The following is a 14,020-nucleotide window of genomic DNA, read 5'->3' on the forward strand; positions in this document are numbered from 1 at the left end:
GAGCCATTAATCCCAGCTCTCGACCCTCTACCTCGGCTAGCAGAGGCAGCAGGATCCTGGTTAAGTCCGAGGTCTGTCTGAAGCATGTGAGACTCTGTCTCAAAAACAAAATCATGCTTCATTACTGTCGATCTGAATTTCAAGTTCACATCTTGTACTTCATTTGAGCAGACAGCCCTACGAGTCTGAAACTCAGGGCTGCTTGATTCGAAACTCTTGCTTCATTTCCTGCCGTCTGTCACTTCCCGGACCATTTCAGAAATGGAGAACCTCAAGTCTCCCCGGCCAGGCAGCCTTTGCATGGTGGCTCAGACTTTCTTGAGGTTTTTTTTTTCCCTCTTTCTTCCATGCCCTTGGCACACACCAAGTAGGGTGGGATGCTAAAGTAGACAGGCCTCGCCCCCGACGTCGAGACCTCGGCCCCCCAGTCCCGAGATCGCCGAGGCCGCCACGCACGCCCCCTACCCGGCGTAGGCCCCGCCCCCTGCGCGCAAAACCTCCGCCCCTCCGCCAGGCGCCGCCCATGCCCCCGGGCTGCGCTGCTCGATCTTCCACCCAGCAGAAGCTGCGGCTGCAGCACCGCCTCCTACCCGGGGCCGGTTCCAGGCCCTGTGGCCGGGCCCACTGGACATGGAGCTCCGAGCAGCGCATCGTGAGCCCCCGGCGCGGCCTAGCCTTCCCGTCTGGTTAGCGCCCAATGTGGGGAGGGGACGATGGAATTTAGCAGGGTGAAAGAAAACTCCTCATCCCGCCCGCCCCAGGCCTCTCCATCGCCCCGCGGTAGAGAGATGGGATGGGTAGGAAAGAAATCCCTGCTCCTGGCTTTCTTCGCCTGGCTTTGACCAAATGGGTAACCTTGAGCCGAGAGTGTCTCCTCCCTGCCTGTCCTTCCCCATCTGCACAATGGGGATTGGTTTGGCAGGGTCTCTGAACCCACATCCTTTAGGACAGGGCACGTTGTCGCATGCCTGGAGACTTTAAGGCTATTGGTTCCTGGGCCATTTGCCTTGACCTGAATCTGTACTCTCTTCCCTTGCCTCAGTTTCCCTCATATCCTAGGACCAGCTTCCAGCCTTTCCCATCCCAAGCTCTGGAGACAGCAGCCTCCGGACTGCTGAGGGCACAGACAGCATGAAGGCCCGGGTAAGTGACATGGAAGGAAGAAAGCACAGTGGGGAATTGGGGACAACCTGGGCAGAGCTTTACAGTCACCTCATGCCAGGAATTATAGGGAACCCCCACCCCTTTTGGTGTTGGGAGGAACTCAGAGCCATGTAGATGCTAAGCACATGCCCTAACACAAAGTCCCGCCCACAGCCCCTGTAGTAGCCCCTGTGGTTTCCCCTGTGCCACCCCCTGCTCCTGAGGCCCTGTGACCCCCGTGAATGACTTGGTTCCCCTTTTGGTTTCACTTTGCTCTTCTCATCTTGAAATGGAGGTAATGATACGGTGTCGCCATACGGTGTCACCATACGGTGGTGTCACTCGGTCAAGGGGGTGAGCAGTGTGAAGGTTAAGATCAGCGACTCTTGCCTTTACTGGTGAGCCCCTTGAATGTTAGGGTGACAAGATTAATCACCACTGCCTGAGCCAAGGTCTCTAAGTCCCTTGTGGGCAGGGGACCAGTTGCTATGCAGAGCTGGAGGCCTCAGGGGCTGTGAACCCTGTCTCCTGGACAGCTGGCCACACAGAGAAGACTTATTTTTAGAAGCTGATGTGGCTTATGGACAGACAAGGAAGGGTGGGCCCCTGGCAGGATGTGCCAGGGGCTGTTCCGCACCTCTGGTTTTCTGGGCATACTGGCCAGCTCCTAGTGTTTCCTCTGGAGTGGCAGTCTGAGAGACACAGGTACTGAGCTGGATGGCCCAGCAGACAGTGGCCTGGCCGGGCACTTTGAGTGAGTGTACAGGTAGCCGCCCCAAGGTGAGAGGGGCAGAGGGTGACCTCCAGTGGCCTTTGGCATATCATCTCTAGAAGTGGGGGTGACTGAGCAGAAGCTTTCCAACTATTGAAAGTGGTTTCTATTGTTTGTTTTTGGTTTTTGAAACAGGGGCTCAGTCTGTAGCCCCGGCTAGCCTGGAACTCGCTGTGTAGCCCAGGTTGGCCTCAAACTTTTAACAGTCCTAGCCTAGGCAAGGGATGAACTGTCATGCCTGGAGACATGTATCTAACCTTTCTTATGTCTAGGTAATGGGTGGTTGTGAGGCATCGGGGCTTCTTGGGACCTGGTGCAAGTGCAGACAGCTCTTGTCACCTCTGAGCCTTCTTTCCAGCCCTTGAAGGAATTTCTGAAATGATAGGTCTCCATCCACCTCCTATATTGCCCCCAGATCCTAGCCAAGGGGACACACTAGGTCAACTGGGGGTGGGATGATGGAGGTGGGGCCAAGGGGGGAGCCCTGGGCCAGCTGGGGGCGGGGTGATGGAGGTAGGGCCATGGGGGCAGCCCTGGGCTAGCTGGGGGCAGGGGGATGGAGGTGGGGCCATTGGGGCATCACTGGCCAGGGCTGAGGACCATCGAGACCCCAGACTGCAGAGTGTATCTGGGTTCTAGGTGAGAATTTGGGTTCTGCAGTTTGGATTTAAGACCCCAGCCTGTACCCTGCACCATTGCTCTGTGGCCTTGAGCAGTATGTAGGCTTTATCCCAAATGGGTGTCCCGATCTGGAAGAGGGGATTTGGGAGAGGTATTTCTAGTTTCAAGGGCCAAGACTTAGGCATCCCTGAAGAAGGCCTCATCAATGGCGCTTGGATTCTAGTGAAGGCAGTACCCCCCAGACCCGTGACCACCGTCTCTTTCAGGGCCGCCTTCTGCTCCTCATTCTGTGTACCTTGACGTTCTCCGCTGTCTACGTCCTCCTGTGCTGCTGGGCCTGCCTGCCCCTCTGCCTGGCAGCCTGCCTGGACCGCCCCCTCCCTGTGGCACCCAGACCCACTGTGCCAGGGCCCCTGCACTTCAGTGGCTACAGCAGTGTGCCAGATGGGAAGGTGAGTAGGCCAGGAAACACTCGGGAGGGCAGCATGCCCCCAGGTCTAGGGAGCAGGGAGAACTGGGCTGTGTGACTCCTGCCAGTCACGTCACCTCTCTGAGCTCTCAAGGTGTAGGAGGAAATAGCGTTTGCACTAAGGAAGCATTGCCTGGCTCCGCCCAGCTACATTCTGGGGTGAAAGGATGGCTGTCCACCTGGGACTGCCCTTTTGTGTCTGTGTGCACCTGTGTATCTTTAGAGTTCTAGGTCTCCACACCGTATGCTCAGCAACCGTGGCTTTGGCTCCTGCCGTGTGTCTGGTATTGTGTGGCAGCTGAGGACAAAGAGCTAACATAGGTCAAGGTTATGTGTGGTCCCATGACTCACGAGACAGGGAAACTGGAGTCCAAGTGTGACGAGATGGCCGTGACTCCTGTCCCCATAGTTGCTGTACCTGGTGTGGCAAAGGGACATTCCATCCTTGACCCTGAGAGCAATGATCCTATGTGTCAACATTCTGCCTTTAACAGCTCCCTGAACCATCCTGTCTCGTTCTTGGCACTAATGTTCTAGTTCTTAGTTTGCTGGTTCTAAGTTGGTTCTAGAGGTATGTCTCTGGCTTGCCAGAGACATGTGGGTCCTCGTCCCTTGGAGTCCCAGGCACCTCCTCGTCTATAAAGGGCCGTCCGAGCCATGCTTGCCTCTGTTGGTCTGCTTCGAGAACTCAGAGGGCGGCAGACAGCAGACAGTGCCCAGCACCCCTGCTGCGTGGCTCTTTGATGAAGAGATGAGAATACCTGGGGCCGGGGCTGGAGCTAAGTCTAGTGTTCCTCATGAGCAAGAATGGGTGCTAGGTTCAATCCCTAGGACCAGAAATGAAACCAAACCAAAGCAAAGCAAAAAACTCCTGGGGTGCTAACTCCCCAATCCCTCAGAACAACCAGGTGGAGGGGACACTGACCAGTCTGGTCCTCCTGCTCCATGTCTGAGTGCTGAGTTTATAGCCTTGCCCCGCCCTGCCTGGGTCAGTCTTCTTTTTTTTTTTTTTTTTTTTTTTAGCACTGTGGTACAGAAAGAAAAATGAGTTCTTAAATCAACATTTTATCCAATAAAAAAGTAACGTACCTGAGTGGGATTTCCCAACGTCTTTTACTGAGTGGAATTAATGTCCCTGTATCTTCCGCATGCCTCTATAAACTTAGTTTCCTCCAGGTGAGGGCCCAGCCTTTCCCTGGGAGCCCCGACACTGTTTGCGTCTAACAGGTTGGAGACAGTGGCCCTTCCAGGGCCTGAGGTCTGTGTGGTGGCTTCATCTGTTGTCCCATGTCAGTCTCTATGTAACAAAAGAGGTGAGGCAGGACCAGGGAAATGGCTCAGTACTGAAGTGTGTGCTGCCCCGTAAGGGTAAGGACTGGAGTGTGGACCCCCAGAACCCACAGAAAGCTAGGTCGGTATGCTAGCTTGCTGTAATCCGTTCTTTGGAGAGGCAGAGGTGGGACCCCCCAAGGTAAGATAGTTAACCAGACTAGCCAAAACAGGGTTCTCAGTGTGTCACCATTGAGACCCTGTCTCAATATATGTAGTGGAGAACAAAGAAGACACTATATGTCAACCTCGGGCCTCCACGTGGATGAGTGTCCACACGTGCAAACACACATAAAGTAAACAAACAGCCGGGCGGTGGTGATGGCGCACACCTTTAATCCCAGCACTCTCGGGAGGCAGAGGCAGGCAATCTCTGTGAGTTTGAGTTCAGCCTGGTCTACAGAGCGAGTGCCAGAATAGGCTCCAAAGCTACACAGAGAAACCCTGTCTTGAAAAACAAAACAAACAAACAAATAAAAAATAAACAGATTAAATCGGCTTTATTGAACTGTATGATTTGTAAAATAATTTACCAATTATAAATATACAGATCAATGGAGATTTTTTTTCTTATAGACAGGGTCTCACTGTGTGTCCCTGGCTGGCCTGGAACTCATTGTGTAGACCAGGCTGACCTTGAATTCACAGAGGTTTGCCTGCCTCTGCCTCCCCGGTGCTGGAACTAATGGCTTGTGCCATCACACCCGGACAGTCTCAGTTTTGACAGAAGTTGGAGAACATGGCTAGCCCTCACCATGGTGACACAGAACTTTTCTGTCACTCCCAGTTCTCTCGTGCCATTTTGCAGCCCTCTCTGGCCTTGAGAAGTGCTAGGGCAGGCCTAAAGCTTGAAGAGGCCCTTTTTCCATCCCGCTGTGTTCTATTTTTTATTTTTTTTGGTTTTTCAAGACAGGGTTTCTCTGTGGTTTTGGAGCCTGTCCTGGAACTAGCTCTTTGTAGACCAGGCTGGTCTCGAACTCACAGAGATCCGCCTGCCTTTGCCTCCCAAGTGCTGGGATTAAAGGCGTGCGCCACCACCGCCCGGCTTCCTGCTGTGTTCTAGCCTGTTGACTTTGGCAGCCTGTCCCCAAGACCGCCCTGTGTCCGTGTGTCGACCCCCCCCCCCCCCCCGTCTCCCCCCTTCCTTAATTCCTTGTGCTTTTTCTATTTGCATTCTCAAGAGAACCAGCAGAGGTATTCACACCTGCTTCACAGATGAGAGGTAGCATGCCCTTCCCTGGGTCATAGAGCTAGGAAGGGTTGGAGCCAGGATTTAGGCTGGGAACCAGACTGCCCAAGCTGTCGTGGGTTGGCCGTGGAAGACCCCCTTACTGGAAACCCACCTGTTATTTGGTGCAGTACGGGTTGGACTTGGACAGGGTGTATGCGTGTGTGTTGTGGGGGTTGTAGGTAGTTCTGAAGTGCTGAAGCTTGTCGTGTTTACTTACCAAACACTTGCATGACATCCAGCCAGTGCCAGGGGCCATTCTAAGAGCCTTACAAATATTTGCTCCTATAGCCATAACAAGGTCCCAGTAGGGACTTCTTAAGGTCTTTGGGACAGCCACAGTGCTGGCTATAGCTTGGGGAAGTCATTTTCACAAGCCTAGCTTGCCAGGTGGGCAAACTTTGTTCTTTGGGGGCAAACTGGTTGCCACCTGTAATTTCAGCATTTGTGAAGTTGAAACAGGAGAGATGCCACAAGTTCAAGACACATCTAAGCAACAAAGTGAGACTTTATGTAACAAGTGAAAACTGGGACCAGCCAGGTGACCTAATGGATGAAGGCGCTTCTTAAAAACCTGATGAGTTAGTTCTGCCCCGAACTCAAATAGTGGAAGGAGAGACTGACCCCTCAAGCTGCCCCCGGCTCTTCTCGTGTGCACTGTGGCACGGGCTTTGCCCCCCAAAGTCCCTAGTGCCAGGGGAGGTGATTCATTTGGTAAAGGTGACCAGTGGGCAAGCATGAGGACCAGAGATTAGTCCTGAGCATCCATGTAAGAGCCAGGTGCCTAGCATGTACCTACCATCCCGTGCTGGGAGGCAGACGTCCCTGGGGTGCCTAGCATGTACCTACCATCCCATGCTGGGAGGCAGACGTCCCTGGGGTGCCTAGCATGTACCTACCATCCCGTGCTGGGAGGCAGACGTCCCTGGGGTGCCTAGCATGTACCTACCATCCCGTGCTGGGAGGCAGACAGTCCCTGGGGTGCCTAGCATGTACCTACCGTCCCGTGCTGGGAGGCAGACATCCCTGGGGTGCCTAGCCAACCAGTTTAGAACAATTGGCAAGATCCTGGTTCTGTGAGAGACTCTGCCTCAAAAAACTAAAGGGTACTTGAGGAAGATACCCACTGTCAACCTCTGACCTTCCCCTGTGCACACAAGTGTGTGCAGCTCACCCATCCCTGTGTTCGCACAAATGTACGTAGACAAATTTTAAAAATGAAAACAAAACCCAGTAAATCTTAGTCCTTGGAACTGATCCAACTATAGGCCTATAGTGGGTGGGTATGGTGGGGGCAGGTGGGACGGGTGGGAGGGTATAAGGGGGGCAGGAGGGATGTGTGGGTGGGTATGGTGGGGGCAGGTGATACAGGTGGGTGGGTATGGTGGGGGCAGGTGATACAGGTGGGTGGGTATGGTGGGGGCAGGTGGGACGGGTGGGAGGGTATGGTGGGGGCAGGAGGGATGTGTGGGTGGGTATGGTGGGGGCAGGTGATACAGGTGGGTGGGTATGGTGGGGGCAGGAGGGATGTGTGGGTGGGTATGGTGGGGGCAGGTGGGACGGGTGGGAGGGTATGGTGGGGGCAGGTGGGACGGGTGGGAGGGTATGGTGGGGGCAGGTGGGACGGGTGGGAGGGTATGGTGGGGGCAGGTGGGACGGGTGGGAGGGTATGGTGGGGGCAGGTGGGACGGGTGGGAGGGTATGGTGGGGGCAGGTGGGACGGGTGGGAGGGTATGGTGGGGGCAGGTGGGACGGGTGGGAGGGTATGGTGGGGGCAGGTGGGACGGGTGGGAGGGTATGGTGGGGGCAGGTGATACAGGTGGGTGGGTATGGTGGGGGCAGGAGGGATGTGTGGGTGGGTATGGTGGGGGCAGGTGATACAGGTGGGTGGGTATGGTGGGGGCAGGAGGGATGTGTGGGTGGGTATGGTGGGGGCAGGTGATACAGGTGGGTGGGTATGGTGGGGGCAGGAGGGATGTGTGGGTGGGTATGGTGGGGGCAGGAGGGACAGGTGGGTGGGTATGGTGGGGGCAGGTGGGACTGGGTGGGTATGGTGGGGGCAGATGAGACAGGTGGATGGCGGCTAGCATTGAGGTTTTCTTCTTTCTCTACCTTCCCCTGCAGCCCCTTATCCGAGAGCTTTGCCACAGCTGTGCTGTGGTTTCCAGCTCTGGCCAGATGCTGGGTTCAGGCCTGGGTGCCCAGATCGACGGTGCTGAGTGTGTGTTACGCATGAACCAGGCGCCCACCGTGGGCTTTGAGGAGGACGTGGGCCAGCGCAGCACCTTGCGCGTCATCTCGCACACGAGCGTGCCGCTGCTTCTGCGCAACTACTCGCACTATTTCCAGCAGGCCCAAGACACGCTCTATGTGGTGTGGGGCCAGGGCAGGCACATGGACCGGATGCTGGGTGGCCGCACCTACCGCACATTGCTGCAGCTCACCAGAATGTACCCGGGCCTGCAGGTGTACACCTTCACTGAACGCATGATGGCCTACTGTGACCAGATCTTCCAAGAGGAGACGGGCAAGAACCGGTGAGCTGGGGACCCCGGCACCTGAGGCTTGCCTTCTCCAAGAGCCTCTTTGTGCCGGGAAATGCTTTAAGATTGGAGGTGCCCTCTGAGGTTTGTCCCAGATAACTGAAGTAAGGGTTGCAATCAGAACAGCTGCCTGCAGGCTGGGGGTGTTCGTCCGTTGGCAGAGTGTTGGCCTAGCATGCATGGGGCCCTGGGTTCCAACCCCAGCATAGAATAAACTGACCTTGCATGCCTTTGTAATCCCAGTACTCGTGAGGTAGAGGCGGGATGGTCAGGAGTCCAAGGGCATCTTCAGTTACATAGGGAGTTTGGTTGAGGTAAGCCTGGTCTATGCTATCTCAAAAATGAGCAAACAAAAAACCCAGCTGTTTTCAGGTCTCAGGCCCTGAGCTAAGCACCGTGCATCAGACGCCTCTTTAATACCTTGTTCAAATAGCAGACAATGAGGACTACTGAGAACTCAAGAACGATGGCAATGGGTTTTTGATCCTACTGCACGTACTGGCTTTGTGGGAGCCTAGGCAGTTTGGATACTCCTCTTAATAGACCGGGATGGAGGTGGATGGTCTTTGGACTTTCCACAGGGCAGGGAACCCTGATTGCTCTTAGGGCAGACGAGGGAGGGGGACTTGATTGGGGGAGGGGGAGGGAAATGGGAGGTGGTGGTGGGGAGGAGGCAGAAATCTTTAATAAATAAATAAATAAATAAAAAGGGAAAAAAAAAAGAAAAAAAAAACACATTTCAGGACAGGGTTCATGCTCTGGATTAGATGGCCAGAATAAAATGAACTCAATTGTGGAAAGTAATAATAATAATAATAATAATAATAATACCTTGTTCAAGGGCCCTCAGAATCCCCCACATACCTCACCTGCGTGCCTGTGCCCCAACCCCCATCCTCAGATGCTCACACTAGTCCCCAGCTGCAGTTCCTTGCTCGTGCTCTCCGTTCCTTCTGCCTAGAATATTCTAAAATTTCCCATGATTGTCTCTGTCTGGTCTAGATGAACTGTCACTTCCTTAGGAAAGCCTTCCCGGACCACCCCCTCTGAAGCAGCGGCCTTCCCCCCACCCCCCGTTTTCTGCATCTCACTCCTCTTTCCTAGTCTTTTTAGCGCCTGTCACCATCTGACATCACTTTGTGTGTGTTAGCTCCAGGTGGGGCAGGTGTCGGCTGTGCTCAGCATGAATGGGGGAGCCAGCTGCAGCCTCAGAGGGGTGACCCTCTGCTTGGAGAGTACCCGGAGAGCTGAGACCTGGGGCTGCCAGAGCACCTTGACCCTGGCGGAATGGGGGCGGGGCATGGGCAAGGCTAACGGATTCCCTCTTCAAAGCCACCCGGAAGTCTCCCGATTTCACAGCTAGTCACTGAGGCTGGGAGTTTCAGGGGTGAATCAGGTGCCCTACAGTGGAGGCAGGGTTCTCCCACAGACTCCGTCCCCTTTACCGCTGTGCTCTCATGCACTGGGGTCTCCCCGGCCCCAGCCGCATCAGCAGCTTGGGTAGCAATACTGATCAGACTTGGGTTTGTGTACAACTCTGCCCTTGACCCACTGCTGACCTCAGGCTGGTTTGCTGCCTCTTCCCCATCCTCCCCAGGACTTTTTCCTAACTATCAGGTGGGGCAGGGACGCCAGGGGGACCACTGACAGTGTCCCATCCTCCTCAAGACCCCTTCTTAGCTGTGAGGTGAGGAGCAGGGATGTCAGGGGGACCACTGACAGTGTCCCATCCTCCTCAAGACCCCTTCTTAGCTGTGAGGTGAGGGGCAGGGGTGTCAGGGGGACCACTGACAGTGTCCCATCCTCCTCAGGACCCCTTCCTAGCCGTCAGGTGGGAGCAGGGATGTCAGGGGGAGCTGCTGACATGTCCCATCCTCCTCAGGACCGCTTCCTAGCTGTGAGGTCGGGGGCAGGGGTGTCAGGGGGACCACTGACATGTCCCATCCTCCCCAGGAGGCAGTCAGGCTCCTTCCTCAGCACTGGTTGGTTCACTATGATCCTGGCCCTGGAGCTGTGTGAGGAGATCGTGGTCTACGGGATGGTCAGTGAGAGCTACTGCAGGTCAGACTGGCTCCCAGGCTGGGGGTGGGGGAAGGTGTGAGGGCTTCGTGATGGCTGACCCAGGCACAGACCTCCTAAGTGCAGGTATTTGGCGAAAACAAAGACTTGTACTTTGCTCAGAAGGTCGTTGAGCCATCAGAGCAGGTGATATTGTGATATGATATCATCATCTACAAAGTTCATACTTAAGAGCCATGCCATTGCTGCGTGGTGGTGGCCCACACCTTTAATCCTTGCACTCGGGAGGCAGTGGCAGGTGACCAGCCTGGTCTTCAGAGCAAGCTCTACAACAGCCAGGGCTACACAGAGAAACCCTGCCTCGAAAAACAAACAAACAAGAACCATGCATCAAGTTACTAAAAGAGGGGTTGGTGGAATAGCACAGTGGACAGTGGGTAAAGGCTAAGCATCCCCAGGACCCACATGGTGGAAAGAGAGAACTGACTTCAATGTGTCTTTTGATCTCCACGTGTACTGTACACTGTGGCAGGTTCTTGCCCACCGACCCCCACACACAAGTAAGTAAATGCAAAACAAATTTTAAGTTGCCAAAATTACATGGCAAAATGGGCCTTGGATTGGACCCACCTGATAGAATGATTTTTAAAGGGTTGCCCATCCCCTTTGGAGCCTGTATCTATTTTTTTAAAAGATGTATTTATTTTATGTATATGAGTGCTTGCGTGACTTTATGCCAGAAGAGTATCTCAGATTCCACTGTAGGTGGTTGTGAGCCACCATGTGGTTGCTGGGAATTGAACTCAGGTCCTCAGGAAGAGCAGCCGGTGCTCTTAACCTCGGAGCTATCTCTCCAGCCCCACCTATATCTGTTTTACTAGAACACCACAGATAGATTAAGTTGCGGTATTACTTAAATACTGTGAGTTCAGATGTGGAAGTGGAATTGTGTTTTAACCATGTTACTTTATTATATTTCAATATTATCATAAGTAAGGAGTTTGTAGAAAGTCACAGGTTTTCACTCTCTTCCCTTCAGACCCTGTGTCTTGGGCACACGAGATGGTAAGAGCACGGTCCCTGCCATGGGTGGCCCACAAAAGACGGGGGTGTGCAGAGCCCGCAGCTCTGGGCATGGCAGTTAGGCACCACTCTTCAGAGCACCGTTTGAGTGACTTGCTCGCCCTTGAGCTGCGTGTGCCGCTCGCTCAGATTTCCAGACGGGCTGTTTGGCTCAGGGAGCTTCTCTGACCCAGAGTTACCCAAGAGGCAGTTTCTGAGTTGTGGCTGTTGGGTCCCATAGCTGCTGGCCTCCTGACATCTGTCCAGATGTGGGTGTCCCTGGACCTGTAGTAGCTGAAGCGTAGTCCTGAGGCGGGCAGCTCTGAGGTCCCGTGATGTCCCACCTGACCCTGTTCCCTCCCGACAGTGAGAAGAGCGGCCCCTCTGTGCCTTACCACTACTTTGAAAAGGGCCGGCTGGACGAGTGTCAGATGTACCTTTTGCATGAGCAGGCGCCACGGAGTGCCCATCGCTTCATTACTGAGAAGGCTGTGTTCTCCCGCTGGGCCAAGAAGAGACCCATCGTGTTCGCCCACCCGTCCTGGAGGACCGAGTAGTTCCTGTTGCCAGTGGCCACCAGGCCTCCGCTGGGCCTGCAACCCTTTCCAGGCCTCCACACTCCTTTATGAACATTTTGTTATGACTCTGGCCTTCTGCCTGATGCCAGGTGGAACCTGGGTTCTCTGTTACCCCCACACTGCGTACACTTGGAGAAATCTTGGGCCTTGTGACTTGAAGGGGAGTCAAGAGGGTGCCATTTATACCAGCCCTGCTCTGTGGCAAATCCATGTCTTCATCTTGGGGTTCGTCGTACTTCTGGGTCATCCAAGTGGCCTTTGCCCTGGGGCCGATCACCAGCACCATGCCCGATGCCCCTTCACCAGCGTCACGACTCCGTACCAGTCTTGCTCTTTTCTCTACCTTTTCCTAGCCACACGGTGCCATGTTCTCAGGCTGGTGCAGCCTGGGACCTGGGATTTGATGGGTACAAGGGCCTTTGAATTTGAGTATCAGCCTCCCAGGACTGTCTCAAAAGTGTGTCAGTAAATGCATATTTTCTGGACACTGTGTCTTGTGTGGTAACAAATGTGGGACGGAGTTAGGACACAGACCTGTAGCCCTTCACTGGACCCACAGCTGTCTGGGCATCAGTGCCGTAGCCTCCTGCAGCACCACGGCTCAGGGTGAGACAAAAACTCCACCCAACGTCACTTTTCTGTACCATGAGTCAGAGCCCAAAAACTTTGCTGGTCAAGCTGCCTATTAACTCTGGGACTTGGTCCTTTTACAAGACAGAAAGGCAGAATGCAGCTCAAAGTGGTGCTGGTAGAAGGAAGGGGTCTCAGGGGCAGCCCTTTCTCTGAACGTCACCATCCTGCTGTTCGTGATGACGTGACCCTGAGGAGGGAGCAGCTGCTCATTACAGATAAGGTAGCCCAGGCTACCTTTGGTGAGGTGGCTGAGCTGGGATACCCTCAGGCCTGAGAGCTCACTACCTCTGCCTCCTCCCCTCTTCGGACGACTGAGGAGTGGAACCCGGAATTCAGCTCTTGGCTCCAGAGCTCAGGACCCTCTGGGTGTGACCTGTGCAGCCCCCCACAGGTCTAGGTTCGTTTGATCTCCCCCACTACAAAGTTAATTCTTTTTTTTTTTTTTTTTTAAAGTTTTTCGAGGCAGGGTTTCTCTGTAGCTTTGGAGCCTGTCCTGAAACTACCTGTTGTAGACCAGGCTGGCCTTAAACTCACAGAGATCTGCCTGCCTCTGCCTCCCAAGTGCTGAGATTAAAGGCGTGCGCCACCACCGCCCGGCTTGAAATTCTTTTTTTTTAAAAAATATTTATTTATTTATTTATTTATTTATTTATTTTGAATACAATATTCTGTCTACATATATGCCTGCAGCACCGGACCCCATGACAGATGGTTGTGAGCCACCTTGTGGGTGCTGGGAATTGAACTCAGGACCTTTGGAAGAGCAGGCAATGCTCTTAACCACTGAGCCATCTCTCCAGCCCTGACATTCTTTATAGTGTTAGGTTTTGGTTGTTATCAAGGAACCTCTAACTTAAGTCTTGTATGGGCTCCCACAAATGACAGAGCCCGTCATGCTGAGGACTCTGGTGGCCTAGCCCTCTCTCCCTCCGCCCCATTTTCTCAGCACTGACTGCAGATTTGGCACCTGGCCCACAGCACTGTCCTTGTCCCCTGCATATCCTGTGCCAGGTGGCCTAGAAGCCTTCTTGTAAGTAGGAGGGGGGAAGGGAGATGATCTCTGAGCTGAGCATGCAGGCTGGATGCCAAACCACTTCCGCAGGCGTGGCAGTGCCGAGGGGCTGTGGGTAGGAATAGGATGGAGGTTAAGTAGTGGGTGAGATGGAGGGCCCTGGCAGCCGGTCTGGCTCCACGGCTCGCTCTCCGATCTGTGGCTCTGGTTGATTAGAACTTTTTGAGGTCCCAGTTTCCCCATCTATAAAGGTGATCATGTAATTCCTACCTCACAAGACTACATGAGCTTAGAGATGCTAGGCTGCTCCTGGGACTTAGAGCACACTTGGCAGTTGGTGTGTGTGTAAGCCACCATTTAACCCCCCCCTCCGAGTGGTCCTCGTCCACCCTGGTATAGCTAGTATCAATGCAAAAAATACAGTTCTTAGCTGGGCGGTGGTGGCACCTGCCTTTAGTCCCAGTAGAAGTGGGCCCTTTAGTCCCAGGCAGAGGCGGGCAGATCTCTGAGTTTGAGGCCAGCCTGGTCTACAGAGCTCCAGGCTAAAAAAATAATTCTTACCTTAATGGGAATAGTTAATTTTGGAGCCATTTTGAGTATCCGTAGCCCAG

At 54.1% G+C, this 14,020-nt stretch overlaps 1 protein-coding gene across 2 annotated transcripts; it reads left to right on the forward strand.

Annotated features, from left to right (window-relative positions):
• The first annotated feature begins 533 nt into the window (after window positions 1-533).
• Window positions 534-12,242, forward strand: St6galnac4 (ST6 N-acetylgalactosaminide alpha-2,6-sialyltransferase 4). Of its 2 annotated transcripts, XM_057755712.1 has the most exons (6): window positions 534-686; window positions 1,043-1,143; window positions 2,803-2,988; window positions 7,687-8,099; window positions 10,059-10,166; window positions 11,554-12,242. In XM_057755712.1, the coding sequence occupies exons 2-6, from the start codon at window positions 1,132-1,134 to the stop codon at window positions 11,741-11,743; spliced, it is 909 nt and encodes a 302-aa protein (XP_057611695.1). In that variant the 5' UTR covers window positions 534-686; window positions 1,043-1,131; the 3' UTR covers window positions 11,744-12,242. The 2 variants fall into 2 exon arrangements, with proteins under 2 accessions (XP_057611695.1, XP_057611696.1); XM_057755713.1 differs by lacking the exon at window positions 10,059-10,166.
• The last annotated feature ends 1,778 nt before the right edge of the window (window positions 12,243-14,020 follow it).

Source organism: Chionomys nivalis, chromosome 22 (genome assembly GCF_950005125.1).
Source record: "Chionomys nivalis chromosome 22, mChiNiv1.1, whole genome shotgun sequence".
In the NCBI taxonomy this organism is placed as follows: Eukaryota; Metazoa; Chordata; class Mammalia; order Rodentia; family Cricetidae; genus Chionomys; species Chionomys nivalis.